A 26,883-nucleotide genomic window follows, 5' to 3' on the forward strand; every position below is an offset into this window, starting at 1 on the left:
CCATGTACCGTCAAATCTTGGGTGAGAACCTCCTTCCCTCAGGCAGGTCATTGAAAATGGGTCGTGGATGGGTATTCCAGCGTGACAATGACCCAAAACACACGGCCAAGGCAACAAAGGAGTGGCTCAAGAAGAAGCACATTAAGGTCCTGGAGTGGCCTAGCCAGTCTCCAGACCTTAATCCCATAGAAAATCTGTGGAGGGAGCTGAAGGTTCAAGTTGCCAAACGTCAGCCTCGAAACCTTAATGACTTGGAGAAGATCTGCAAAGAGGAGTGGACAAAATCCGTCCTGAGATGTGTGCAAACCTGGTGGCCAACTACAAGAAACGTCTGACCTATGTGATTGCCAACAAGGGTTTTGCCACCAAGTACTAAGTCATGTTTTGCAGAGGGGTCAAATACTTATTTCCCTCATTAAAGTGCAAATCAATTTATAACATTTTTGACATGCTTTTTTCTGGATTTTGTTGTTGTTATTCTGTCTCTCACTGTTCAAATAAACCTACCATTAAAATGATAGACTGATCATGTCTTTGTCAGTGGGCAAACGTACAAAATCAGCAGGGGATCAAAAAAAAATTTCCTTCACTGTAGGTGGGTAAACTCTGATCGCGGTGTAAAAAGTAACACTCCCTATATTTTCAATGCATTTTTCTGCAAAAGGTGGGGAAAATGTTGGGCAAAAAAAAAAGTGGCTACACAACGTTTACCCTCCACTATACCACCGTATGGCAACATCGGAAGTCAATGCATTTTAGATCAATGAGTTCACCTGACCTTATCTGATAGCCACATTTATGATCACTCACGTAGCAGTTGATCAGCAATTTGAAGTTTAGTGGCTGCCAAAACCATATGAACTTCCATTAGTTAGATACACAGTGAGATAAAGTAGACAGAAAAGCAATGACAGATGAGTTTTTCTGGTCTGAAACCGGAGGGAGCTATTTTGGAGTGTTTTATTTCCCCTATATTGAACCACATTGCTCAACATAATGGTTTTATGACTCCATGACCGGAGATGGAATTTCATACCCATTCCTTTTCAGGTAGCGGTATTGAATGATATAAATGTCCTTACTAACATGACTTCATGCTAATAAAGCATACATTACAATTTATTAAATCAATGTAAACATTTATTAGTTTTATTGTTAAACATAAAAAGATTCCTGTTAAGTAATATGTTTTCCATGTATTGTTTCACTGAAACAAAATACAAAATCAAGCACTGTTCTGGGTATATTAGTCAGCAACTAGGTCAGCATTTCCCAAACATTTTACCCCAGCACTACACAGCTGATTCAAATAAACAAAGCTTGATGATGATTTGATAATTTGAATAAGCTGTGTAATACTAAGGCAAAAAAACAAAATAAGCACACCTTGGGGTCCCTAGGACTGAGTTTGGGAAACGCTGAACTAGGTAATGTGTAAATCTTAGTCCCAGCTTTGTACCGACAGGTTTGTCTTCAGATGTCACATAATGCGATGCCACTGAGGTTTTGCGGTGTTCTGTTGGCCCACACTCAGGAAGGAGTTAGGCCTGAACCAGGTCCAAGCACAGAGGGTGGGTCCAGTGTAGGTCAGTATCCCTCATCAGCCCAGGTGATCTCGTATTTAGGATAGCGCACCTTCAGTTTCTCTGTGGAAACAGCGTGATTTGCTTTGCCAAAGCCCTGCAAAGAACAAGAAGGCAATTGAAAGGATAAATTGGCTGCTACGAAATAACGAACCTCAAGAGATGTAATATCTGTCATGCAATATCAGAAAATGAATCAAGGAAGACCCAAACAATAGGCGTACATGAGTTCCACTGAAATAACAACACTATTCTGCATTCTCTTACCATGGAGTAGCCATAGACGTGGATCTTCTTTGACTGGCAGTCATGCTTAATCCTTCCTCCTCCAATACATTCACAGTCCAGGTGCCCTCCTTTCTCAAGCTCCTCTGCTACCTTGTCATAGATATCGGCTGCAGTGACAAAAACATTAATGTACTCAAAGTTTCATAACGCGTCTTTTGGAAATACTCAAAATACACAATATTTCAAAGCACTGTGAGGTGCAAAATAAACCAGTGAAAGTGTGTTCTTTTTTGTAGGAGGAATGTACACTATATATGCAAAAGTATGTGGACACCCCTTCAAATTAGTGGATTTGGCTATTTCAGCCACACCCGTTGCTGACAGGAGTATAAAATCGAGCACATAGACGTGCAATCTCCATAGACAAACATTGGCAGTAGAATGGCCTTACTGAAAAAAATATGTGACTTTCAACGTGGCACCGTCATAGGATGCCACTTTTCCAACAAGTCAGTTCGTCAAATTTCTGCCCTGCTAGAGCTGCCCCGGTCAACTGTAAGTGCTGTTATTGTGAAGTGGAAACGTCTAGGAGCAACAACGGCTCAGCCGCTAAGTGGTAGGCCACACAAGCTCACAGAATGGGGCTGCCGAGTGCTGAAGGATGTAGAAATCGTTTGTCCTCGGTTGCAACACTCACTACCTAGTTCCAAACTGCCTTTGGATGCAACATCAGCACAATAATTGTTTGTCGGGAGCTTCCTGAAATGGGTTTCCATGGCCGAGCAGCTGCACACAAGCCTAAGATCACCATGCACAATGCCAAATGTCGGCTGGAGTGGTGTAAAGCTCGCCTCTCTGGAGTGATGAATCACGCGTCACCATCTGTCAGTCAGACGGACGAATCTGGCCCTGTGCACAATGCGAGGTTTGTCGAGATCGGTGTGGAAGAACTTGACTGGCCTGCACAGAGCCCTGACCTCAACCCTATCGAACACCTTTGGGATTAATTGGAATGCCGACTGCGAGCCAGGCCTAATCTCCCAACATCAGTGCCAGACCTCACTAATGTTCTTGTGGCTGAATGGAAGTTCCCGCAGCAGTGTTCCAACATCTAGTGGAAAGCCTTCCCAGAAGAGTGGAGGCTATTTTGCAGTAAAGGAAGTACAAACTCCATATTAATTCCCATGATTTTGGAATGAGATGTTCGACGAGCAGGTGTCCACATACTTTTGGTCATGTATTGTATTTTCTGTCGCCACACCAGCTGAGCTGTGCACTGTGCCGTTGGGGCTGGACTGACTGACACCTCTCTGACATGTTTGTGACATAAGCCCCACCTACTGGCTCGCAAGCGTCACAGCCAGCACAGTACGAGTAGTAGGCTGTAGCTAGTAGAACAGTGACATATACATGAATCATACTAAAACTGAAAGACAAATCATCATCATTCTTGGTCCTCTTACCATGATATTCGGCCCAGGCATATCCACGTACAATATCTACGCTCGAGTCGTCGCCGTCTTCTTTACTGTGTACTCGAATGAGAACGTATTTGAACACACCCGTCGGATCGATTTCTGCCTCTGGAATGTTCGCCATAAGGGCAGCAGCCTTCGTTTGAGTACACATTCTTTCCCTCAAATACTTCCACGAAATGCAACGTACTTAGCTAGCTCGCACAGCTGATAATTCTTGAATTTGAAATAGTAGACAATTCTTCCTGCGATGATCAATGTGGGGAAAAAAAGGTCCGTAGCACACTTCCGGAAATACAGATGAATGGCATTATGGTACTTGTAGTTTTAGTCAGTAGTAGTCAATATACAAACGCCTTCAAAAACCAGCACTCATGTACAAAACAAAACAGTTTATTTTTTGTTATCGGAATACAAAATACAAAAAGAATATGAAGCACAAACAAATGGCACTTAAATGTTGGGTAAATATGTTGTGAGAGTGATGTTGAACATTAATTATAGCCTACAATGCGTGCTGTACAGAAACCCCCCTATTTGTTAAGCGAGGATATATAAAATGTGTTGACAGCCTGGGAGGACTCACTTTTTATCCATATGTAAAGAGACATTAGAATCAATATTTTATCCAACATTATATCTACACACTCCAGGATAGTACCACCAGCACACTCACAAAGAGTTTGCCATCTTCCCTCCAAGCCCAGTGAAATAAGGCCTCAATGGGATTCCCTTATGATGATTAGCTGTCAATGTTACTGCTTCCTTTCTTCTTCCTACGGCAGGCTTGCAGGGAGACATACATCAGGGGGGTGGTGAGGAGGAGGGCGAAGAGGAAGAGCAGGGCCGCCCAGGCTCCAGGTTTCAGGGCCTTCCTCAGGCCTACGCTCTCCCCCGGCAGCAGACTGCTCAAACTGAGCATGTAGCCCAGGGCCCAGCCCACAGAGGCATCCCCTGCCTAGTGACATCACAAACAAACACCTCAGGTCAGCCTGGATACACTCAGAGCATTCTGATAGGCACTTGGTGCACTAGGGGTTAAAGCTTAAATGGAGAGGCTGTAGCCTAAAAAGAAGTAAATTACAAACACTAACAAACACTTTGTGTAATATCAATGATTATGCTGGTATCTGGAGTAAAAGAAGGAGATAGAGAAATAAATAATATTCCCATCAAGCAAGCTTACCTTTTTCTGGAAAGAAATGCGGGGGAATGAGATCTCGTCAAAGCCATAGCCTCTCATGAAGAGCACCTTGGTGAAGACAGAAGCAGCACAGAAGTCTTGCAGACGAGGCTCCTGGTCTGGGGCCAGCACCAACATCTGAAACAGGATAGAAAAATGTGCATTACATAGCCATGATATCCATCCAGAAATACATACAAAACCATAATTAATGGAGAAACACATACAAACACTGACAGTGTCTCTCAAATGCATGGAGGCTATCTCTCCTTCACACACAAATGTTCTCTCTCACTCTCTTCCACGCACGTACACGACACACACACACACACACACACACACACACACACACACACACACACACACACACTAAGAGAGGGCTGCTGACCTCATTGATGCTCATGTTACAGACAGCACGGGCTGCCTCTTCCAGTTGGGCAGGGGTGGTGACAAGGATTCCTGTAGTAGTCTGTAGGAACTGGTGAATGTAGAAGAAGGCTGAGAACGCCTGGTGGACAAATGGAGAGAAAGAGAGAAAAAAAGGATGAGTTCAGATTATGGTCAGAACTGTAGTTAGGGTTAGGGCTGGAGCAAGGCCTTGGTTAGGTTTGTGGTTGAGGCTAGGGTTGGGGTTAAACTAGGATGTGGACATTAAACTAGGGTTAGGGTTGAGGATTAGGGTTGATTCAACCACTGTATGGGCCCCTCCTAATGCCTCTCACCATGAAGCTGCCACTGACATTGGGCTGGAACACCTTGTCAAAGGAGCACTGGGAGAAGGGGCAGCTGTGGAAGGAGAAGATCTCAGTAATGTTGCCCAGGCAGTGATCATAGTCGCCAGTGCCCTCCACAGACAGGGTTGCCTGGGGATTGTAGCCAGAGCTTGGTGTCTGGGCCGCCGTGCAGGTAGAGTCAAACAATGTCCCCACCTCCATGGTGACGCTGTAGCCTGCAGGGAAGCACGGGTGGGACATTATCCCCGTGTGACCCTGAGCCTGGGAGAGAGAGAGATTGGGAGAGGGATTGAGTGAGTGTGAGAGGAATGATTACAGTAACTTGACACATTCCTATAACAAGTAGAGAGCAATCTACAGTCATAAATGGAGTACTATGGTACTGAGTGCCAAGATCTATTGTTGGAATTAATGCCTGGGATGAATTTCAAATACACATGGTGACCTAAATCTGTGATAGATACAACACATAAAAACAATCTGGGGGTGATATATTAGTGGGTGGGTTATGAATGATTAATAACAAAGTTTCTTTATTTCAATGGTGCTGATGTAGACTATGATGGTGTCTTGTAATGTGACATGACTGGGAAAGACTCTGGGCACTTGCTGTAGTGCATAAGGGTACATTCACACACTACGGAGACGGAAAGTACAGAGCATAGCACGGTGCGAGGGGGTCAAATACTTATTTCCCTCACTAAAATGCAAATCAATTTATAATTTTTTTTACATGTGTTTTTCTGGATTTTGTTGTTGTGATTCTGTCTCTCACTGTTCAAATAAACCTACCATTAAAATTATAGACTGATCATTTCTTTGTCAGTGGGCAAACGTACAAAATCAGCAGGGGATCAAATACTTTTTTCCCTCACTGTACATATGAAATGGGTAAAACAGTATGTAAACATTACTAAAGTGACCAGTGTTCCATTATTAAAGTGACCAGTGTTCCATGTCTATGTACACAGGGCAGCAGCCTCTAAGGTGCAGGGATGAGTAAACGGGTGGTAGCCGGCTAGTGACAGTGACTACGTTCAGGGCAGGGTACTGGGTGGAGGAGGCTGGCTAGTGATGGCTATTTAACAGTCTGATGGTCTTGAGATAGAAGCTGTTTTTCAGTCTCTTGGTCCCAGCTTTGATGCCCCTATACTGACCTCGCCTTCTGGATGATAGTGGGGTGAACAGACCGTGAAGTGGAGTGACGCTTACAGTAAGTAACCTTTAGGTGGTTCTGATGTTGTTGTGGCCAAACAAAATGTTTCCTACCGTCACCAAGTGAGCCAGTAGGCGTTTGAAGACCTGGTCTCGTCCGTAGCACAGGAAGCTGTGTGTGTACAGGGAGTAGTCATGGCCGTACAAACTTAACTTCATCCTGTCGCTCTTGTCCTCCACCTCGTCCTTGGTCACAAAGGTGATCTGGGTGGAAGCCCCACCAAAGTCCAGCGCCCCCACAGTCTGTCTGCCTGGGCTCAGCCAACGGCCCACAAAGCCATACTGCAGCAGGCACACAGGGACAAACAAAGTAACATGAGAGGTGTGTGGGTAGCTTGTCTCCTCAGCAGATGTTCTCTGTGTTGTAATTGCCACTAGAGGTCCTCAGGTAGCCATCTACTCAACCAATTAATCCTAACGCAAGAATCAGCCTTAGTGGAAATCTGTCATATGGTAGCTTTAATCTATTTTCTTTCAATCTTCAAAGAATGTCTACAAAAGCTTGAAATGAAACTAACACAGGATCCTTAAGTTTTTAAGTGCTTATGGTTGCATTGAAAGAAAAGCATAAGGTAGGGATCAATTTAGAACCACCATAGCAATGTTAATGCAGGATCTTTATTTACAAACAACTGTATACACACTTATTTGGGGTACCATAAATCACTATAGAATGGTGAAAGCTGGGCCATGGTACCTTGATGAAGTTCTCCAAGAGATAGTTGACAGTGACCCAGCCGTACGCTCCCTCCTCCTGGCCACTTAAGATGGCTGCCCCCCGGTAGTTAAAAGGATAGGACTGGATTTTTTGACCCACTTCTTTTAAGACCTGGGCTGACTGGACAGGGCTGGAGATACTGTTGAGAAAGGTAAATGTACGACTTCAGATACTTTAGACGACCAAAGAGTAGGTACGGGCACGAATCAACATGGGGGTATGGAACGAACAACATTACTCAGCCTGACAACAATAACCTATTAACCAGACAGACGCACATCTCTCAATCTTGTTGTTGACTCATCTCAGAACCACAACATGACTCACATTTTACCCTGCAATAACACAAAGAGAAAGACGAGGATACAATTCAATATTTGTATTGGTTAGAAACTCTTATTGTGCAACTTTGTGTGTAAATGTACTTTATAGTTACATTATGTCTATGTGTACATGTCTGTATGGGTATGAGTGTCTTAGTATAACTTTGTGTGTACATGATGTATGTGTGTGTATCAGTGGAGGCTGCTGAGGGGAGGACGGCTCATAATAATGGCCAGAATGGATGTGTTTGATACCATTCCATTCACTCCATTCCAGCCAATACACTCCATTCTAGCCATTATTATGAGCCGTCCTCCCCTCAGCAGCCTCCACTGGTGTGTATGTTTCTTTGAACAGAATGTAGGAATATGACAGCCCTTGTGTTTTAAACAGGTGTGGTAGTGTTTGCTTAGAGCTTGGCATATTAAAGGTGGGGGCTTGTTCTTGCCTGTCTGCCTCGAAGTGGGAAATACATACCCACTGATTGTTTACATATCAAAGATACACATACACAACCATGGGTGCGCGCGCTCACACACACACACACACACACATCCTTGTGCACTCACACTCGTAAACACACACACATGCATACACAAACTATAACTCACTTGAGCAGCCTCATGCCGGCGGTGGCTCCAAGGTAGACAGGTGTGAGGTGGTGCCTGTCTCTGGGGATGTCCAGCATGGCCTGGTCCAGACAAGACTTGAGGCTTCTCCCTGCCTCTCCCTGTCGTCCCGCATAGCTAGAGATTCCTCCACCTGCATAGCGGGAACACCCAGACACACTTTATGGCAGGACAAACACCCCTCAACAGGGTGTCCATGCCCTGGTTCATGCAGCAGGCTTAAGCCCAGGCAGTGACCCAGGGATCAGGTCATGCATGCCTTCCCCTAACTCAGAGCAGATCAAGAGAATACCCTGCATTCTATGGGGCTTTGAAGCAGGAGGCAGGGCTTTCTGCTAAACACATTAGATTGTGAGGGAGAAGTTGGGTAGTCTCACCCCTTGGAATGCTTATGTTCCAACACACAAAACTCATACATGCACACACATAGACACATGCACAAACACACACAAACTACTTTCCAATACAGTTAGCTAGCTTAGCTGGAGCCCGACGAATTCCAAGACCAAACTGCCCCGGTGCAACTGGCCTTGAGTCTAACACCCTTGAACTCTTTGTTTCTAATAACCTGTGAGGAAGAGAGGAGGAAGAAGAGGTCTAGACTTCAGTGTTAGATCCCATCATGTTATACTGGTCAGAGAATCCCAGGATATTTAAAGGTCTTAGCCCATGCGGTTGGTGAAAGACAGTAAAGTACAGTAAGTGAAGCAGGTATTGTTTCTTGGCACCAGATGTACAGGTGAGGACAGATGGGAGGAGCTGTTGAGGAGTTGTTGTTGCTGCTTGAACGCCCTGGCTGCAACCTACTAGCACTGACTTCGCTGATAACTGTGATATGTGGTTGTCTGACCTAGCGATCTGAACACACTAGTTGTAAGTCGCTCTGGATAAGAGCATCTGCTAAATGACTAAAATTTAAATGTAAGTGCTGTTTACATGAACTCTAGGAGAGCTGGTGTACTTGCAAATACTTCACATTAATTAAAGCAGCCGACTACCGTGATCTATTCAAACACGTAAGTCATGACAGGACTGGAAAACCACACAGTGCACTGAGTCACTGCGGAACTACTGAAACATCCACCGTTGCTAGGCACCCATGTTTTTCTGCTTCTTTATCTATAGCCTTGTGTGACGAGATACTGTAACCCACACGGTGTGAACACAGCACACAATGGGGGACTGTTCTTTGCCAACTGGAGCGCCCAAAACTTTTTTTTCTACTTACTCGGTACCCAACAAAAGTATAATTGTAATTTTAGGGGTTAAGGTTTTGGGTAACACAGAATCATTTTCGAGTCTGTATTTGACAAATAAATTGGATGTAAATCTGTACTTTCTGGTTAATCACTGGTAAGAAACTGTAATAGTGCTTGTTTTAATAAGTCTTAAAAGGAACAAAAGAGTATTAACAATGTCATTACATTCTACCAAGTAAGTTCTATGTAAACACTTGGTAAATAGCAGACAAACACCTGGAAGAATCCTTCCATTGGGACAATGTCTTACCCTTGGGATGGCATTCAGTGTGCTGAGTGACCACACCTGTGCCATTCTGCTTGTCTGCCGGCCACTTGTAGATGTATATAGCTGTGTGAGAGGAGCCTGCGTCCAGGACTATCCCATACTGGGGAGAGGGGGAGAGGGTTGGAGAGAAGAGAGGAGAGGGAGATTAGAGACATAGGGACAAATCCTGAGAAAAAATAGCTGATTTAGAATAATCCCCAAGAAAAGACAACCTAACTGGGTCTACTCCAAATCATAAAAGGCTACAAACGATCAGGTGTTGAAATCCATCTACACCAAGACATTTAATAGGGATAGAGGCATCTGGAAGAAATTTTACTAGATTGAATATAAACCTTTTATTTTAAAGACCGGCCTGGCCTCTGGCTTTTATGACATTGTGGATATATTTTGGCAGCAAGAATGTTGCTTGCATGTTTACTTCAAGTTAAGATTGATGGAAAGTTGTGATGGAAAGTTGTGGAGGAAGTGAAAGAGGATGAGGGAATTAATTAGGAGAAGCAAGAGGCCCTGTCTGGACTGAGAACAACCCATGTTTGCAAATCATGAAGGAACTGTTTAGAGTGTGTACGCTCCAATCCTGATTATGCTATGAATCATAAACTCTAAACATGGTAAATTGTGTGCAAATATTCAAATGAGAAAGGCAACTTTAACTTAAACCTTGGGCCAACATCTTGCATGAGGCCACTTTATAATGATGAAATTATTACAGCTGAACTTACTATGGCCAAAATATACTGAATACAAATATAAATGCAACATGTAAAGTGTTGGTCCCATGTTTCATGAGCTGAAATAAAAGATCCCAGAAATGTTCAATATGCACAAAAAGCTTATTTACATCCCTGTTAGTGAGCATTTCTCATTTGCCAAGATAATTCATCCACCTGACAGGTGTGGCATATCAAGAAGCTGATTAAACAGCATGATCATTACACAGGTGCACCTTGTGCTAGGGACAATAAAAGGCCACTCTAAAATGTTTTGTCACATACAATGCCACAGATGTCTCAAGTTTTGAGGGAGCATGCAATTGGCATGCTGACTGCAGGAATGTCCACCAGAGCTGTTGCCAGAGAACTGAATGTTCATTTCTCTACCATAAAATTTGTTTTAGAGAATTTGCCAGTACGTCCAACCGGCCTCACACCCGCAGACCACGTGTAACCACACCAGCCCAGTACCTCCATATCCGGCTTCTTCACCTGCGGGATCGTCTGAGACCAGCCACCCGGACAGCTGATGAAACTGAGGAGTATTTCTGTCTGTAATAAAGCCCTTTTCTGTGGAAAAACTCATTCTGATTGGCAGGTCCTGGCTCCCCAATGGGTGGGCCTGGCTCCCAAGTGGGTGGGCCTATGCCCTCCCAGGCCCACCCATGGCTGCGCCCCTGCCCAGTCATGTGAAATCCATAGATTAGGGCCTAATACATTTATTTCAATTGACTGATTTCCTTATATGAACTGTAACTCAGTAAATTCGTTGAAATTGTTGCATGTTGCATTTATATTTTTGTTCAGTATAGTTATGCATCATGAAACAAATATCATAAACCAGTCAGATGCCAAACACAGTTAGGCAGTTAAACAAGTTTCAACAGTAGCGTCAGAGAAAGAGCGACAGCAATTAAAATCTGTAACTGTGGGTGTGCGCCACAGCTACAGCAAAGGCAAGGCAGGGGGTGGGAGGTGTTTGGGAATAGTCTACAGCAGGGGTGTCAAACTCATTTTAGCTCAGGGGCCACATGGAGGAAAATCTATTCCCAAGTGGGCCGGACCGGAAAAATCATGGTATATATAACTTAAAAACAACAACTTCAGATTGTTTTCTTTGTTTTAATACGATCAACATACAACATAAAGCTGGAGCCTGAGGACAGTGTGTCCAAAATAATACAAGCACAACATCACTATTAATCATAAAACACGTCAAGTTTATTTGAAAATTCTAAAGAAAAAGAACACAAAAACACACAATGCCTCAGTGATTAACAGAACTGTTTCACAGATCACAGAACTATATCAGGGTGTCATTTCTCAGGCAGAAATGTAGATAAAAATAATGAAATCCTGTTCCCCAAACAAGTGCAAGAACCACAGAGTCAAGAATAGGTTAAATATACAAATAAAATAAAATCAATTAAAAACAATAGCACATCAACATAAAAACATATAAACATAAATCTGAAAGCGTTGCTCAAACTCCCGTAACAGTCCTGTTAATTTATCTTTGAACCGCTTCATGTCTGCCACATGTTGGGTCGCGCACACATTTTTCAGACAGGGGAAGTGAGCTGCATCACCACCGGCAAGTTGCGTCTCCCACAATGACAGCTTCAACTTGAAAGAACGTATGCTGTCATAATACTGCGTGACAACTTTGTTGCGCCCTTGCAGCTGTTTGTTCAAGTTATTCAGGTGCTCTGTAACATCCACCATAAATGCAAGGTCCTGCATCCATTCTGCGGAATGAAATTCTAACACTGGTTTGCCCTTTTCTTCCATGAACTGTTCAATTTCTTCTCGTAAATCAAAGAAACGCCTCAGCACAGCACCTCGGCTTAACCATCTTACCTCCGTGTGGTATGGCAGGCCATAGATGTGGTCTTTCTCTCTGAGAAGGCTGTCAAACTGACGGTGATTCAGGCTTCTGGATCGGATGAAATTAACAGTTTGGATGACCACCTTCATGACGTTATCCATCTTTAATGACTTGCAACACAAAGCCTCCTGGTGCAAAATACAGTGAAAAGTCAAAAAATCACGTCCTCCATTTGCAGATTGCACTTTCTCTCGGAACTTTGTCACAACGCCTGCTTTTTTCCCGATCATTGAGGGCGCACCATCTGTAGCCAGGCTGACAGCGCAGGACCAGTCCACTCCGACCCTGTCCAGCGCGCTGACGAGTGCGGTAAAAATATCAGCTGCTGTCGTTGTATCTGTCATCGGCACCAACTCCACGAACTCCTCGGTGACGGTCAATGTGTCATCAACTCCGCGGATGAAAATGGCCAGTTGTGCAACATCTGTAATGTCCGTGCTTTCATCAATTGCAACCGAAAACGCAATAAATGACTTTACTTTTTGCTTCAACTGGCTGTCCAAATCCACGGAAAGATCGGAAATCCTGTCTGCAACTGTGTTTCTTGTCAGGCTGATATTTGCAAAAGCCTGCCGCTTTTCAGGGCACACAATTTCCGCTGCCTTCATCATGCATGTTTTTACAAATTCACCCTCACTAAATGGTTTTGAAGCCACTGCGATTTCATTAGCAATGAGGTAGCTAGCTTTCACTGCAGCGTCACTGATGTCTCGGCTGTGAGTAAACACAGACTGCTGTTTCTTCAGACCCGCCAACAGTTCATTCACCTTCTCTCATCTCCGCTGTCCTTGAAAGTTGTCATATTTGTCGGCATGAAGACTCACATAGTGGCGACGAAGGTTATATACTTTCAGCACTGCAACATGCTCTGAACACACCAAACATACAGCTTTCCCATTCAATTCCGTGAAGAAATAGGATGACCATTTTTCTTGGAACACTCTGCACTCTGCGTCCACTTTTCTCTTTTTTGACAGAGACATATTGGGGCAATGAGGGTGCCAAAGCACATAATGTTAAAAGTAGAAGCCGTAATAAATATCGCGGGCAAAACAAAGTAGCTCATTGGCTGCACGTGCTTGACCTACTTGCTCTGCCCCGGTATAAACAGTTTGCTTGCTTAACACAATTGCTATTGCGCCATCCAGTGGACGCAATTGGAACAGCAGTTTATTTTATTGAAAAATTGCAGCGCATTTTTATACTTTACAAAATTATTATTATTATTATTATTATTATTTATATATATATATTTTTTCAAAATCATCTCGCGGGCCGGATTAAACCCGTTTGCGGGCCTGATCCGGCCCGCGGGCCGGACGTTTGACACCCCTGGTCTAGAATGTCATTGTATGCTGTAGCGTTAAGATTTCCCTTCACTGGAACTACGCCCGGCCTAGCCCGAACCATAAAAAACAGCCACAGACCATTATTCCTCCTCCACCATCTTTACAGTTGGCACTATGTGTTGGGGCAGGTAGGGTTCTCCTGGCATCCGCCAAACCCAGATTCGTCCGATGGACTGCCAGATGGTGAAGCGTGATTCATCACTCCAGAGAACGCGTTGCACTGCTCCAGAGTCCAATGGCGGCGTGCTTTACACCACTCCAGCCAACGCCCGTCATTGCGCATGGCTTGTGTGCGGCTGCTGGGCCATGGAAACCCATTTCATGTAGCTCCCAACGAACAGTTCTTGTGCTGACATTGCTTCCAGAGGCAATGTGTTTGGAACTCAGTAGTGAGTGTTGCAACAGAGGACAGACGATTTTTACGCACTACGCGCTTCAGCACTCGGCGGCGCCGTTCTGTGAGTTTGTTCGGCCTACCACTTCGGCGGCCCCGTTCTGTGAGTTTGTTCGGCCTACCACTTCGGCGGCCCCGTTCTGTGAGTTTGTCCGGCCTTCCACTTCGGCGGCCCCGTTCTGTGAGTTTGTTCGGCCTACCACTTCGCGGCTGAGCCGTTGTTGCTCCTAGACCATGTCACAATAACAGCACTTCCAGTTGCCCCGGGCAGCTCTAGCAGGCAGAAAGGTTACGAACTGACTGGTAATGAACTGGAAAGGTGGCATCCTATGACAGGGCCACGTTGAAAGTCACTGAGCTCTTCAGTAAGGCCATTCTACTGCCAGTTTGTTTAGGGAGAATGCATAGCTGTGTGCTCGATTTTTATTTTTTATTTTTTTATACACCTGTCAGCAACGGGTGTGGCTGAAATAGTGGAATCCACTAATTTGAAGGGGTGTCCACAAACTTTGGTGTGTATTTTCAAAGAAGTTTGGATCGTCATTCTTCGGTCCATATATAATTATGAGCCATAACTGTTCATCATCAAGTAGTATATTCAAGGCATACCATCTTCCTTGACAATCTATTTGAACATATTGTACCTCAAGATCCAAATTGTTTTTGTGTAGGATCATAACACCTTTTGAATTTCTTAACCCACCGACTGAAATAGATTTTACCATTCCATAATTTTTCCCAGGCCACTTCATTAGAAGATATTGAATGAGTTTCCTGAAGACAATAAACATGTAATCCTTCTCCTTTAGCCATGTAAAAACGGCTCTTCTTTTCTTATCAGCCAAACCATTGGAATTATAGCTAGCTATACTTAATACACCAATTAGCATGATGGGTTACATTTGAAGATGCTTATCACTGTCCTTACCACCATTTTGAGATACTTATCCATAGTAACTCTAAGTAGACCTCCAGTTGTCCTCCAAAACCCCTCTCACAAAAACTAAAAACAATAACCGGTACATTGATCATTTGTCCTGGCCAGCGTGATAGGCCTATCTCTTGTTTTTTTTAAGCCAAATGAAAGGAATAGGTTATCCCTCTCAGGGTCAATAAGAGAAAACCAACATAAAAAACACTTGCCATCACCGTGTTAATTGAAAATAAAATGAATTTGATTATTTAGGAATTAGGCATCCATATTGTATATTAAAGAGAAATTCTTTCAAATCTCCATATAATTCTCCAATGAAATAAATGCAAACAGATGCAGGACTATTAACCACTGGAGTAGCCTACAGCTACGTTGTACTGCACGCAACCACCTATGGGGCGCACTGGTTTTGTCCCACCGTGGGACAAAACGGGCGGCTCACTAAGAGCGGGGTGGTATAATGACTTGTAACATCAATGCAACAGGCACCAGTAGAGCCAAAGCGAGTACGTCCATTTATCGGCTACATGTTCTGTTGGCCTAGCTAAATGTCTTGTACATTCCACCTTGGGATTCAGTGAATTCATCTTTGATGCATCTTTCTTTCGACACCAAACCCACCACTGGTGTGCGTGGGCAAAGAGGTCTATTTTCATGTCATCGAACAAATGTAAACGCCTGGAGATTGCTAAACAGCATTGCCACTTGTATTAGAATCAGATGACATGAAAATAGCAATTTTTTACAAACACTATAGCTCAGTATTTGTATTTATTTTATAGTCTTTTTTGCTCTTCGTCAAGAGTGCCAATCATTTTTGACCTGATTGTATGTCCCTCACAGCATGCATGCATATGTGAAACTGCAAACGTGATACTAACATGTATATTAAGTAAGTAGCCTTGCACAAGACTTGGCTTGTGCAAGCCTGAACAGCTCATATGAGCAGGAGCCTATTTCCTGTCTTTGTAGCATGAGGAAGCTTGATTACCATTACCCGCAATCTACAGTGTATTTGGAAAGTACCGGTATTCAGACCTCTTGACTTTTTCAACATTTTGTTATGTTACAGCCTTATTATAAAATTGATTAAATTGTTTTGAGAGTTGAACGAATTTCTCTCTTTAATATACTATATGGATGCCTTTTTCCTAAATAATCAAATTCATTTTATTTTCAATTAACATGGTGATGGCAAGTGTTTTTTATGTTGGTTTTCTCATGTTATTGACTTTTTCCACATGGTCAGAGTCCTTTTAAGTACCTTTTGGCAAACTCCAAGCGGGCATTTGGAAAGTATTCAGACCCCTTGACTTTTTCCACATTTTATGTGACAGCCTTATTCTAAAATGGATTGAATTGTTTTGTTTTCCTCATCAATCTACACACAATATCCCATAATGACAAAGCAAAAACAGGTTTTTAGACATTATTGCAAATTCATGAATAAAAGTGATATTACATTTACATAAGTATTCAGACCATTTACTCAGTACTTTGTTGAAGCACCTTTGGCAGTGATTACAGCCTTGAGTCTTCTTGGGAATGACGCTACAAGCTTGGCACACCTCTATTTGGGGAGTTTCTCCCATTATTCACTGCAGATCTTCTCAAGCTCTGTCAGGTTGGATGGGGAGCATCGATGCACAACTATTTTCAGGTATCTCCAGAGATGTTCGATCAGGTTCAAGTCCGGGCTCTGGCTGGGCCACTCAAAGACATTCAGAGACTTGTCCCGAAGCCACTCCTGTGTTGTCTTGACTGTGTGCTTAGGGTTGTTGTCCTGTTGGAAGGTGAACCTTCGCCCCAGTCTGAGGTCCTGAGCACTCTGGAGCAGGTTTTCATCAAGGATCTCTCTGTACTTTGCTCCGTTACTCTTTCACTCGATCCTGACTAGTCTCCCAGTCCCTGCCTCTGAAAAACATCCACCAACATCCTTCACCGTAGGGATGGTGGCAGGATTCTTCCGGATGTGACGTTTGGGATTCAGGCCAAAGAGTTCAGTCTTGGTTTCATCAGACCAGAGAATCTTGTTTCTCATGGTCTGAGAGTCTTTAGGTGCCTTTTGGCAGACTCCAAGCGGGCTGTCATGTGCCTTTTACTGAGGAGTGGCTTCCGTCTGGCCACTCTACCATAAAGGCCTGATTGGTGGAGTGCTGCAGAGATGGTTGTCCTTCTGGAAGGTTCTCCCATCTCCACAGAGGAACTCTGGAGCTTTGTCAGTGACCATCGGGTTCTTGGTCACCTCCCTGACCAAGGCCCTTCTCCCCCGATTGCTCAGTTTGGTCGGGCTGCCAGCTCTAGGTAGAGTCTTGGTGGTTCCAAATGTCTTCCATTTTAGAATGATGGCGGCCACTGTGTTGTTGTGGACCTTCAATGCTGCATAAATGTTTTGGTACCCTTCCCCAGATCTGTGCCTCGACACAATCCTGTCTCGGAGCTCTACGGACAATTCCTTCGACCTCATGGCTTGGTTTTTGCTCTGACCTGCACTGTCAACTGTTCAACCTTATATAGACAGGTGTGCCTTTCCAAATCATGTCCAATCAATTGAATTTACCACAGGTGGACTCCAATCAAGTTGTAGAAACATCTCAAGGATGACCAATGGAAACAGGATGCACCTGAGCTCAATTTTGAGTCTCATAGCAAAGGGTCTGAATACTTATGTAAATAAGATATTTTTATTAACATTTCTAAAACCTGTTTTCACTTTGTCATTATGGGGTATTGTGTGTAGATTGATGACGAAAAAAAATAATTTTATCAATTTTAGAATAAGGCTGTAATGTAACAAAATATGGAAAAAGGGAAGGGGTCTGAATACTTTCCGAATGCACTGTATCTCTTTAATGCTGAACGCCAAGCAGAGACGCATTGGGTCCCATTTTTACAGCCTTTGGTATGACTCAGCTGGGGATCGAACTCCCAACCTTCAAACCTCTAACCATAAGGTCACTGAGTTGGTTTGCATACTGTGCATAGCTGAAATTATTATTAACTCAAGTGCTGTCCGTGTCCATTAATCTGGCACTAAATGGAATAGCAACAGCTGATTGGCATGGCCTGCATGTTCCACCCCAGGATTACAACTTCCTGTTTTGACCTACCACTAAACCCCCCCAAAACTCTTCAGTTGAAAACGAGCTCACACGATGACGTGATTGATGGGGCAGAGGGGGGGAAACAGGATGAGACCTTCAAACTTTTTTCTAAACAGACTGACTGTTAACGAGTTCACCAGCTAACAGGAAGATGTGGTTGATGGCTTCGGTATGGGGGGAAAAAAACTGAGCGAGCCGATAGGGGCTGCACACAGAAAACCAATAGTAGTCTCTAGCTATGATGATATAGGAGATTTTCAGACTTTTAAACAAATATTTCTCAAAATGGCACAAAAATGTCTCAAGAAATGACACACAAAAAACTCACCCAATGAGAGGAAAGAGGTAGAGACGGAAGAAAAGTCTTCCAAAAACAGAGCAACATGGATATGCATCAAAATGAACATAAAGGATATGCACCATTGACAAAATATGCATCAGTAGTCATTCTTAGGGTTCTACGGTGTGATCAGACAGAATGTCTGCAGACCAGTCCTCCACAAAGAGCTGCTTTCCTGTTTTTCCGTTGACAACACAATGTAGGGTATTCATACAACTTCAAGGGTATTCATAGGATTTATGAGGATCAGTAGAGGTTTGATTAATATGCTTTATATACACAGACGGTCAATAACACATGTAAGAAGTAGTAGTTATCAACTGTTATGGTTCAAGAGCATTCAACTACTCTTCTCTCCTGAGGTTTTTTAATTCACCCAAACATACATGGGGTTGAGCCATTGGCAATGTCTGTTCAAGCAAACAGAGGCTCCTTTCAGCATTGCACAAAGAGCCAGGCATGCGACTGTTGGACTACAAACACTTCACTACACCTGACCACATACACACCACGTTGCCCACATTGTGTTAGTTTACACGCCATCCGTGTAAAGAGCATTTTGAAGAAGTCCAGGCAACTGCTCCATGAGCAGTGAAAAGAACACAGCGAGAGAGAGCGACAGAGAGAGACTCACAGAGGGAGAGAGAGACACAGAGAGAGAGAGAGAGAGAGAGAGAGAGAGAGAGAGAGAGAGACAGCGAGAGGTGAGAGAGCAGACACCACCAATAGGATATTTCAGATGAAGGTATTGAAGTTCCAAGGACCCTGGTAGCAATGCAATGCCAGTGAAACATTGTTTCTGTGGAGGTCAAGGCTTCACTTCTTGTGAAAACAGAAGGCGTGTAGATGCACACACACACTACATGTTAATGTTTTTAAATGTACCCTACCGTTCAAAAGTTTGGGGTCACTTAGAAATGTCCTTGTTTTCGAAAGAAAAGCAATTTTTTGTCCATTAAAATAACATCAAATTGATCAGAAATACAGTGTAGACACTGCTAATGTTGTAAATGGCTATTGTAGCTGGAAACGGCTTATTTTTAATGGAATATCTACATAGGCGTACAGAGGCCCATTATCAGCAACCATCAGTCCTGTGTTCCAATGGCACATTGTGTTTGCTAATCCAAGTTTATCATTTTAAAAGGCTAATTGATCATTAGAAAACCCTTTTGCAATTATGTTAGCACAGCTGAAAACTGTTGTGCTGATTTAAAGAAGCAATAAAACTGGCCTTCTTGAGACTAGTTGAGTGTCTGGAGCATCAGAAATTGTGGGTTCGATTACAGGATCAAAATGGCCAGAAACAACTAACTTTCTTCTGAAACTCGTCAGTCTATTCTTGTTCTGATAAATGAAGGCTATTCCATGCGAGAAATTGACAAGAAACTGAAGATCTCGTACAACGCTGTGTACTACTCCCTTCACAGAACAGCGCAAACTGGCTCTAACCAGAATAGAAAGAGGAGGGCGAGCCCCAGTGCACAACTGAGCAAGAGGACAAATACATTAAAGTGTCTAGTTTGAGAAACAGGCGCCTCACAGGTCCTCAAGGTGAAAGATACATTGTCTCAGCAGATTGCTTTGGACACCACAAAGTAGTTTCACTAGGTTGTTAGCAACTCACACCCATTTTAACACTTCTCAGGGTGAAGATTATATGATGACAATGTGAAGCAGACACACTAATGGCCAAATAGGTTTTAGAACTTTTCAGTGACTATTATTGGTTAGGAGCTCAGCAAGGTTGGCCATTAACCTTATTCAAAGGTATTGAAGGATGCATTTTAAGCCTATAAACCTAAGATGGTAGGCTAACTAAATTGCTACAAGTTTCTTATTATTTGATGTATCAGGTGAATCAGCCTGGTCTCATAGACTAGACGTAACATAGTAACATAATCTCATCATGGTTAACTTTAGCATTTTTGCTAATTAGCAACTTTTCAACTACAGTTGAACTCGGAAGTTTACATACACTTAGGTTGGAGTCATTAAAACTTGTTTTTCAACCACTCCACACATTTCTTGTTAACAAACTATAGTTTTGGCAAGTCGGTTAGGACATCTACTTTGTGCATGACACAAGTAATTTTTCCAACAATTGTTTACAGACAGATTATTTCACTTATAATTCACTATCACAATTCCAGTGGGTCAGAAGTTTACATACACTAAGTTGACTGTTCCTTTAAACAGCTTGGAAAATTCCAGAAAATGATGTCATGCTTTAGAAGCTTCTGATAGGCTAATTTACATAATTTGAGTCAATTGGAGGTGTACCTGTGGATGTATTTCAAGGCCTACCTTCAAACTCAGTGCCTCTTTGCTTGATATCATGGGAAAATCAAAAGAAATCAGCCAAGACTTCAGAAAAAAAATTGTAGACCTCCACAAGTCTGGTTCATCCTTGGGTGCAATTTCCAAACACCTGAAGGTACCACGTTCATCTGTACAAACAATAGTACGCAAGTATAAACACCATGGGACCACGCAGCCGTCATACCGCTCAGGAAGGAGACGCGTTCGGTCTCCTAGAGATTAACGTACTTTGGTGCGAAAAGTGCAAATCAATCCCAGAACAACAGCAAAGGACCTTGTGAAGATTCTGGAGGAAAGCGGTACAAAAGTATCTATATCCACAGTAAAACGAGTCCTATATCGACATAACCTGAAAGGCCACTCAGCAAGGAAGAAGCCACTGCTCCAAAACCGCCATAAAGAAGCCAGACTACGGTTTGCAACTGCACATGGGAACAAAGATCTTACTTTTTGGAGAAATTACCTTTGGTCTGATAAAACAAAAATATAACTGTTTGGCCATAATGACCATCGTTATGTTTGGAGGAAAAAGGGGGAACTTGCAAGCCGAAGAACACCATCCCAACCGTGAAGCACGAGGGTGGCAGTATCATGCTGTGGGGGTGCTTTTCTGCAGGAGGGACTGGTGCACTTCACAAAATTGATGGCATGATGAGGAAGGAAAATTATGTGGATATTTTGAATTAACATCTCAAGACATCAATCAGGAAGTTAAAGCTTGGTCGCAAATGGGTCTTCCAAATGGACAATGACCCCAAGCATACTTCCAAAGTTGTGGCAAAATGGCTTAAGGACAACACAGTCAAGGTATTGGAGTGGCCATCACAAAGCCCTGACCTCAATCCTATAGAAAATTTGTGGGCAGAAGTGAAAAAGAGTGTGCGAGCAAGGAGGCCTACAAACCTGACTCAGTAACACCAGCTCTGTCAGGAGGAATGGGCCAAAATTCACCCAACTTATTGTGGGAAGCTTGTGGAAGGCTACCCGAAATGTTTGACCCAAGTTAAACAATTCAAAGGCAATGCTACCAAATACTAATTGAGTGTATGTAAACATCTGACTCAATGGGAATATGATGAAAGTAATAAAAGCTGAAATAAATATTCTCTCTACTATTATTCGGACATTTCACATTCTTAAAATAAAGTGGTGTTCCTAACTGATCTAAGACAGGGAATTTTTACTGGGATTAAATGTCAGGAATTGTGAAAAACTGAATTTAAATGTACTTGGCTAAGGTCTATGTAAACTTCCGACTTCAACTGTACTTAATACTTTTAAGCTACTTTACAACTACTTAGCATGTTATCTAACCATAACCCCTAGCTAACTAACGTTAGCCATGTAGCTAATTGTAGCGTTAGCCACCTAGCTAACGTTAGCCACTACAAACTGGATTTCGTAATATATCATACCTTTTGCAAATTCGTAACATATTGTATGTTTAGCAATTCATAACAAATCATTCAAATTGTAATTTGTAACACATTACAGTGGGGAGAACAAGTATTTGATACACTGACGATTTTGCAGGTTTTCCTACTTACAAAGCATGTAGAGGTCTGTAATTTTTATCATAGGTACACTTCAAATGTGAGAGACAGAATCTAAAACAAAAATCCAGAAAATCACATTGTATGATTTTTAAGTAATTAATTTGCATTTTATTGCATGACATAAGTATTTGATCACCTACCAACCAGTAAGAATTCTGGCTCTCACAGACCTGTTAGTTTTTATTTAAGAAGCCCTCATGTTCTCCACTCATTACCTGTATTAACTGCACCTGTTTGAACTCGTTACCTGTATAAAAGACACCTGTCCACACACTCAATCAAACAGACTCCAACCTCTCCACAATGGCCAAGACCAGAGAGCTGTGTAAGGACATCAGGGATAAAATTGTAGACCTGCACAAGGCTGGGATGGGCTACAGGACAATAGGCAAGCAGCTTGGTGAGAAGGCAACAACTGTTGGCGCAATTATTATAAAATGGAAGAAGTTCAAGATGACGGTCAATCACCCTCGGTCTGGGGCTCCATGCAAGATCTCACCTCGTGGGGCATCAATGATCATGAGGAAGGTGAGGGATCAGCCCAGAATTACACGGCAGGACCTGGTCAATGACCTGAAGAGAGCTGGGACCACAGTCTCAAAGAAAACCATTAGTAACACACTACGCCGTCATGGATTAAAATCCTGCAGCGCACGCAAGGTCCCCCTGCTCAAGCCAGCGCATGTCCAGGCCCGTCTGAAGTTTGCCAATGACCATCTGGATGATCCAGAGGAGGAATGGGAGAAGGTAATGTGGTCTGATGAGACAAAAATAGAGCTTTTTGGTCTAAACTCCACTCGCCGTGTTTGGAGGAAGAAGAAGGATGAGTACAACCCCAAGAAGACCATCCCAGCCGTGAAGCATGGAGGTGGAAACATCATTCTTTGGGGATGCTTTTCTGCAAAGGGGACAGGACGACAGCATCGTATTGAGGGGAGGATGGATGGGGCCATGTATCGCGAGATCTTGGCCAACAACCTCCTTCCCTCAGTAAGAGCATTGAAGGTGGGTCGTGACTGGGTCTTCCAGCATGACAACGACCTGAAACACACAGCCAGGGCAACTAAGGAGTGGCTCCGTAAGAAGCATCTCAAGGTCCTGGAGTGGCCTAGCCAGTCTCCAGACCTGAACCCAATAGCAAATCTTTGGAGGGAGCTGAAAGTCCGTATTGCCCAGCGACAGCCCCGAAACCTGAAGGATCTGTATGGAGGAGTGGGCCAAAATCCCTGCTGCAGTGTGTGCAAACCTGGTCAAGACCTACAGGAAATGATGATCTCTGTAATTGCAAACAAAGGTTTCTGTACCAAATATTAAGTTCTGCTTTTCTGATGTATCAAATACTTATGTCATGCAATAAAATGCAAATTAATTACTTAAAAATCATACAATGTGATTTTCTGGATTTTTGTTTTAGATTCCGTCTCTCACAGTTGAAGTGTACCTATGATAAAAATTACAGACCTCTACATGCTTTGTAAGTAGGAAAACCTGCAAAATTGGCAGTGTATCAAATACTTGTTCTCCCCACTGTATATGAAATGGATGATGGACATTCAAAAATACCATATGAAACGTAACATACAGTGGGGAAAAAAGTATTTAGTCAGCCACCAATTGTGCAAGTTCTCCCACTTAAAAAGATGACAGAGGCCTGTAATTTTCATCATAGGTACACGTCAACAATGACAGACAAAATTAGAGAAAAAAATCCAGAAAATCACATTGTAGGATTTTTTATGAATTTATTTGCAAATTATGGTGGAAAATAATTATTTGGTCAATAACAAAAGTTTCTCAATACTTTGTTATATACCCTTTGTTGGCAATGACACAGGTCAAACGTTTTCTGTAAGTCTTCACAAGGTTTTCACACACTGTTGCTGCTATTTTGGCCCATTCCTCCATGCAGATCTCCTCTAGAGCAGTGATGTTTTGGGGCTGGGGCTGTCGCTGGGCAACACAGACTTTCAACTCCCTCCAAAGATTTTCTATGGGGTTGAGATCTGGAGACTCGCTAGGCCACTCCAGGACCTTGAAATGCTTCTTACGAAGCCACTCCTACGTTGCCCGGGCGGTGTGTTTGGAATCACTCTCATGCTGAAAGACCCAGCCACGTTTCATCTTCAATGCCCTTGCTGATGGAAGGAGGTTTTCACTCAAAATCTCACGATACATGGCCCCATTCATTCTTTCCTTTACACGGATCAGTAGTCCTGGTCCCTTTGCAGAAAAACAGCCCCAAAGCATGATGTTTCCACCCCCATGCTTCACAGTAGGTATGGTGTTCTTTGGATGCAACTCAGCATTCTTTGTCCTCCAAACATGACGAGTTGAGTTTTTACCAAAAAGTTCTATTTTGGTTTCATCTGACCATATGACATTCTCCCAATCCTCTTCTGGATCATCCAAATGCACTCTAGCAAACTTCAGACGGGCCTGGACATGTACTGGCTTAAGCAGGGGGACACGTCTGGCACTGCAGGATTTGAGTCCCTGGCGGCGTAGTGTGTTACTGATGGTAGGCTTTGTTACTTTGGTCCCAGCTCTCTGCAGGTCATTCACTAGGTCTGGTTCTGGGATTTTTGCTCACCGTTCTTGTGATCATTTTGACCCCACGGGGTGAGATCTTGCGTGGAGCCCCAGATCGAGGGAGATTATCAGTGGTCTTGTATGTCTTCCATTTCCTAATAATTGCTCCCACAGTTGATTTCTTCAAACCAAGCTGCTTACCTATTGCAGATTCAGTCTTCCCAGCCTGGTGCAGGTCTACAATTTTGTTTCTGGTGTCCTTTGACAGCTCTTTGGTCTTGGCCAAAGTTCTCTCACGTCACCCTGCTCCTCCGCACACTCCACTGGCTTCCAGTTGAAGCTCGTATCTACTACAAAACCATGGTGGTTGCCTACAGAGCTGTGAGGGGAACGGCACCTCCTTACCTTCAGGCTCTGATCAGACCCTACACCCAAACGAGGGCACTACGTTCATCCACCTCTGACCTGCTAGCCCCACTACCTCTACGGAAGCACAGTTCCCGCTCAGCCCAGTCAAAGCTATTCGCTGCTCTGGCACCCCAATGGTGGAACAAGCTCCCCCACGACGCCAGGACAGCGGAGTCACTGACCACCTTCCGGAGACACTTGAAACCCTACCTCTTTAAGGAATACCTGGAATAGTATAATAGTAATCCACTGTCTTTTGTCTAAACTAACACCTGACTTATTTCACCTGCTAGCACTGACTTGTTTAAAGAAATGTACTTATTGTGATCGAGATGTAGTTGTCCCTGATTGCACTGACTTTGCTCACAGCTGCTTGTTTGAAGAAGTGTACTTACTGTGATCAAGATGTGGTTGTCCCACTGGCTATCCTAAGTTGATGCACCAATTTGTAAGTCGCTCTGGATAAGAGCATTTGCACTGCACACTTTTTTGTTGTTGTTTTATTTTACTTTTTTATTAAAAATAAATGCACTGTTGGTTAAGGGCTGTAAGTAAGCATTTCACTGTAATGTCTGCACCTGTTGTATTCGGCGCATGTGGCCAATACAATTTGATTTGATTTGATTTAAATGACTTAAATGTAAATGTGTCTCGGATTTAGGTACAGAATAATACTAAATGCTCTGAGATCAGGTTGCAGAGGTGGATTGACTGACTGAATTATTGAATGCTTGTTGACAATTTTCTTATCTTCAGTGTTGTAGTCAGTGGACATAAATTACCTTGTAAAATATGCAGTTTATATTCTGTATGCGCAGCAGTGGCGCGCGCGGATAGACACCTCACTCCACTCCATTCACAGCCCTTACAAAAAAAGATAGCAGTTTTGAAACTGCAGTGAAAGTGCCGTAAATGCAGTCTACTGTAGTATTTTGGACGCAGCAATTGCAGAGACACTGTAACTGCAGTTACACTGCAAAATTACTGTAGTAATTTATGTATTTATTTTGGACGCAGTTATTTGCAGCATACTGCAGTTAGACTACACTAACTGTAGTACTGCATTGTACTACAGTTAAACTGCACTCTCACTGCAATCTTTTTTCGTAAGGGGTTGGTGAGGCTAAATGTGTTAATCTTACATTTCACAAACCAGCATAAGTCCAGAAATAGCCCAAAGAATCTTACCATAAATTTCGGAGGTTCGGTCAAGTCCTCGGTGGGAATAGTTAGAAGGAGAATGGCTACTATTCCAAAGAGTAATAGCGCAACTGGGGCGAAAATATGACAGCGTCGCTTGGCCATTGTTAAACATTAAGCGGTGTTCTTCTTGCAGATGAATTCCACATTGAGTGCGCTGCCTGATTTGGTAGTGAAGGCAAGAGAGTTTAATAACAGCTTGAGGTAACTTCAAAATGGGTTTGGCTTCATACAACTCATCATTTAAATCACTTCGGCATGACTTGCAATTACTTATTTACTTCCCATCACAAAACCGCACAGATAGAACCATGTGTAGTAGGGCTGGGAAGTGCCTGACAATAATATATTATCACTTATACTTTGGCGAAACCATATGTATTGCCATTCTACATGTATCACGATTTATCACGATTCTGTGGGTTGTTCCATCAAATTAGGTGCCTTTTGAGTAGTGTAAATTGGTGGGAAGAATACGTTTTATTTCACAGAATTTTAATTGCAGTTACACTTGTACACTGAAGAAA

The 26,883-nt window shown here is 43.1% G+C and overlaps 2 protein-coding genes across 2 annotated transcripts; both read right to left on the minus strand.

The window, feature by feature from the left end:
- Positions 1-944: 944 nt before the first annotated feature.
- On the minus strand, positions 945-3,565 carry phpt1 (phosphohistidine phosphatase 1). Its single transcript, XM_084140543.1, has 3 exons — positions 3,275-3,565; positions 1,851-1,978; positions 945-1,680 (listed from the first exon to the last, which is right to left on the minus strand). Exons 1-3 carry the CDS (start codon positions 3,438-3,440, stop codon positions 1,588-1,590), a joined length of 387 nt encoding a protein of 128 aa, XP_083996669.1. The 5' UTR covers positions 3,441-3,565; the 3' UTR covers positions 945-1,587.
- A 98-nt stretch (positions 3,566-3,663) lies between these two features.
- LOC311099498 (ectonucleoside triphosphate diphosphohydrolase 2-like) lies at positions 3,664-26,611 on the minus strand. The gene is made up of 9 exons (XM_084140200.1): positions 26,345-26,611; positions 9,599-9,716; positions 8,072-8,222; positions 7,116-7,275; positions 6,473-6,700; positions 5,192-5,464; positions 4,858-4,977; positions 4,473-4,607; positions 3,664-4,244 (listed from the first exon to the last, which is right to left on the minus strand). Exons 1-9 carry the CDS (start codon positions 26,459-26,461, stop codon positions 4,029-4,031), a joined length of 1,518 nt encoding a protein of 505 aa, XP_083996326.1. The 5' UTR covers positions 26,462-26,611; the 3' UTR covers positions 3,664-4,028.
- Between the last annotated feature and the right edge of the window lie 272 nt (positions 26,612-26,883).

Source organism: Coregonus lavaretus (assembly GCF_964263955.1).
Source record: "Coregonus lavaretus genome assembly, chromosome: 24".
NCBI lineage: Eukaryota > Metazoa > Chordata > Actinopteri > Salmoniformes > Salmonidae > Coregonus > Coregonus lavaretus.

Excerpts from the sequence above, each read along its gene's own strand:
- phpt1 (XM_084140543.1), bottom strand. The coding sequence starts at position 3,440 with ATGTGTACTCAAACGAAGGCTGCTGCCCTTATGGCGAACATTCCAGAG. Across the intron at positions 1,979-3,274 it reads TGCCTGGGCCGAATATCATG|CCGATATCTATGACAAGGTA; the intron begins GTAAGAGGACCA and ends TTGTCACTGCAG. Across the intron at positions 1,681-1,850 it reads ACGTCTATGGCTACTCCATG|GGCTTTGGCAAAGCAAATCA; the intron begins GTAAGAGAATGC and ends TGTTCTTTGCAG.
- LOC311099498 (XM_084140200.1), bottom strand. The coding sequence starts at position 26,461 with ATGGCCAAGCGACGCTGTCATATTTTCGCCCCAGTTGCGCTATTACTC. Across the intron at positions 4,978-5,191 it reads ATGTCAGTGGCAGCTTCATG|GCGTTCTCAGCCTTCTTCTA; the intron begins GTGAGAGGCATT and ends TTTGTCCACCAG. Across the intron at positions 4,245-4,472 it reads GCATTTCTTTCCAGAAAAAG|GCAGGGGATGCCTCTGTGGG; the intron begins GTAAGCTTGCTT and ends TGATGTCACTAG.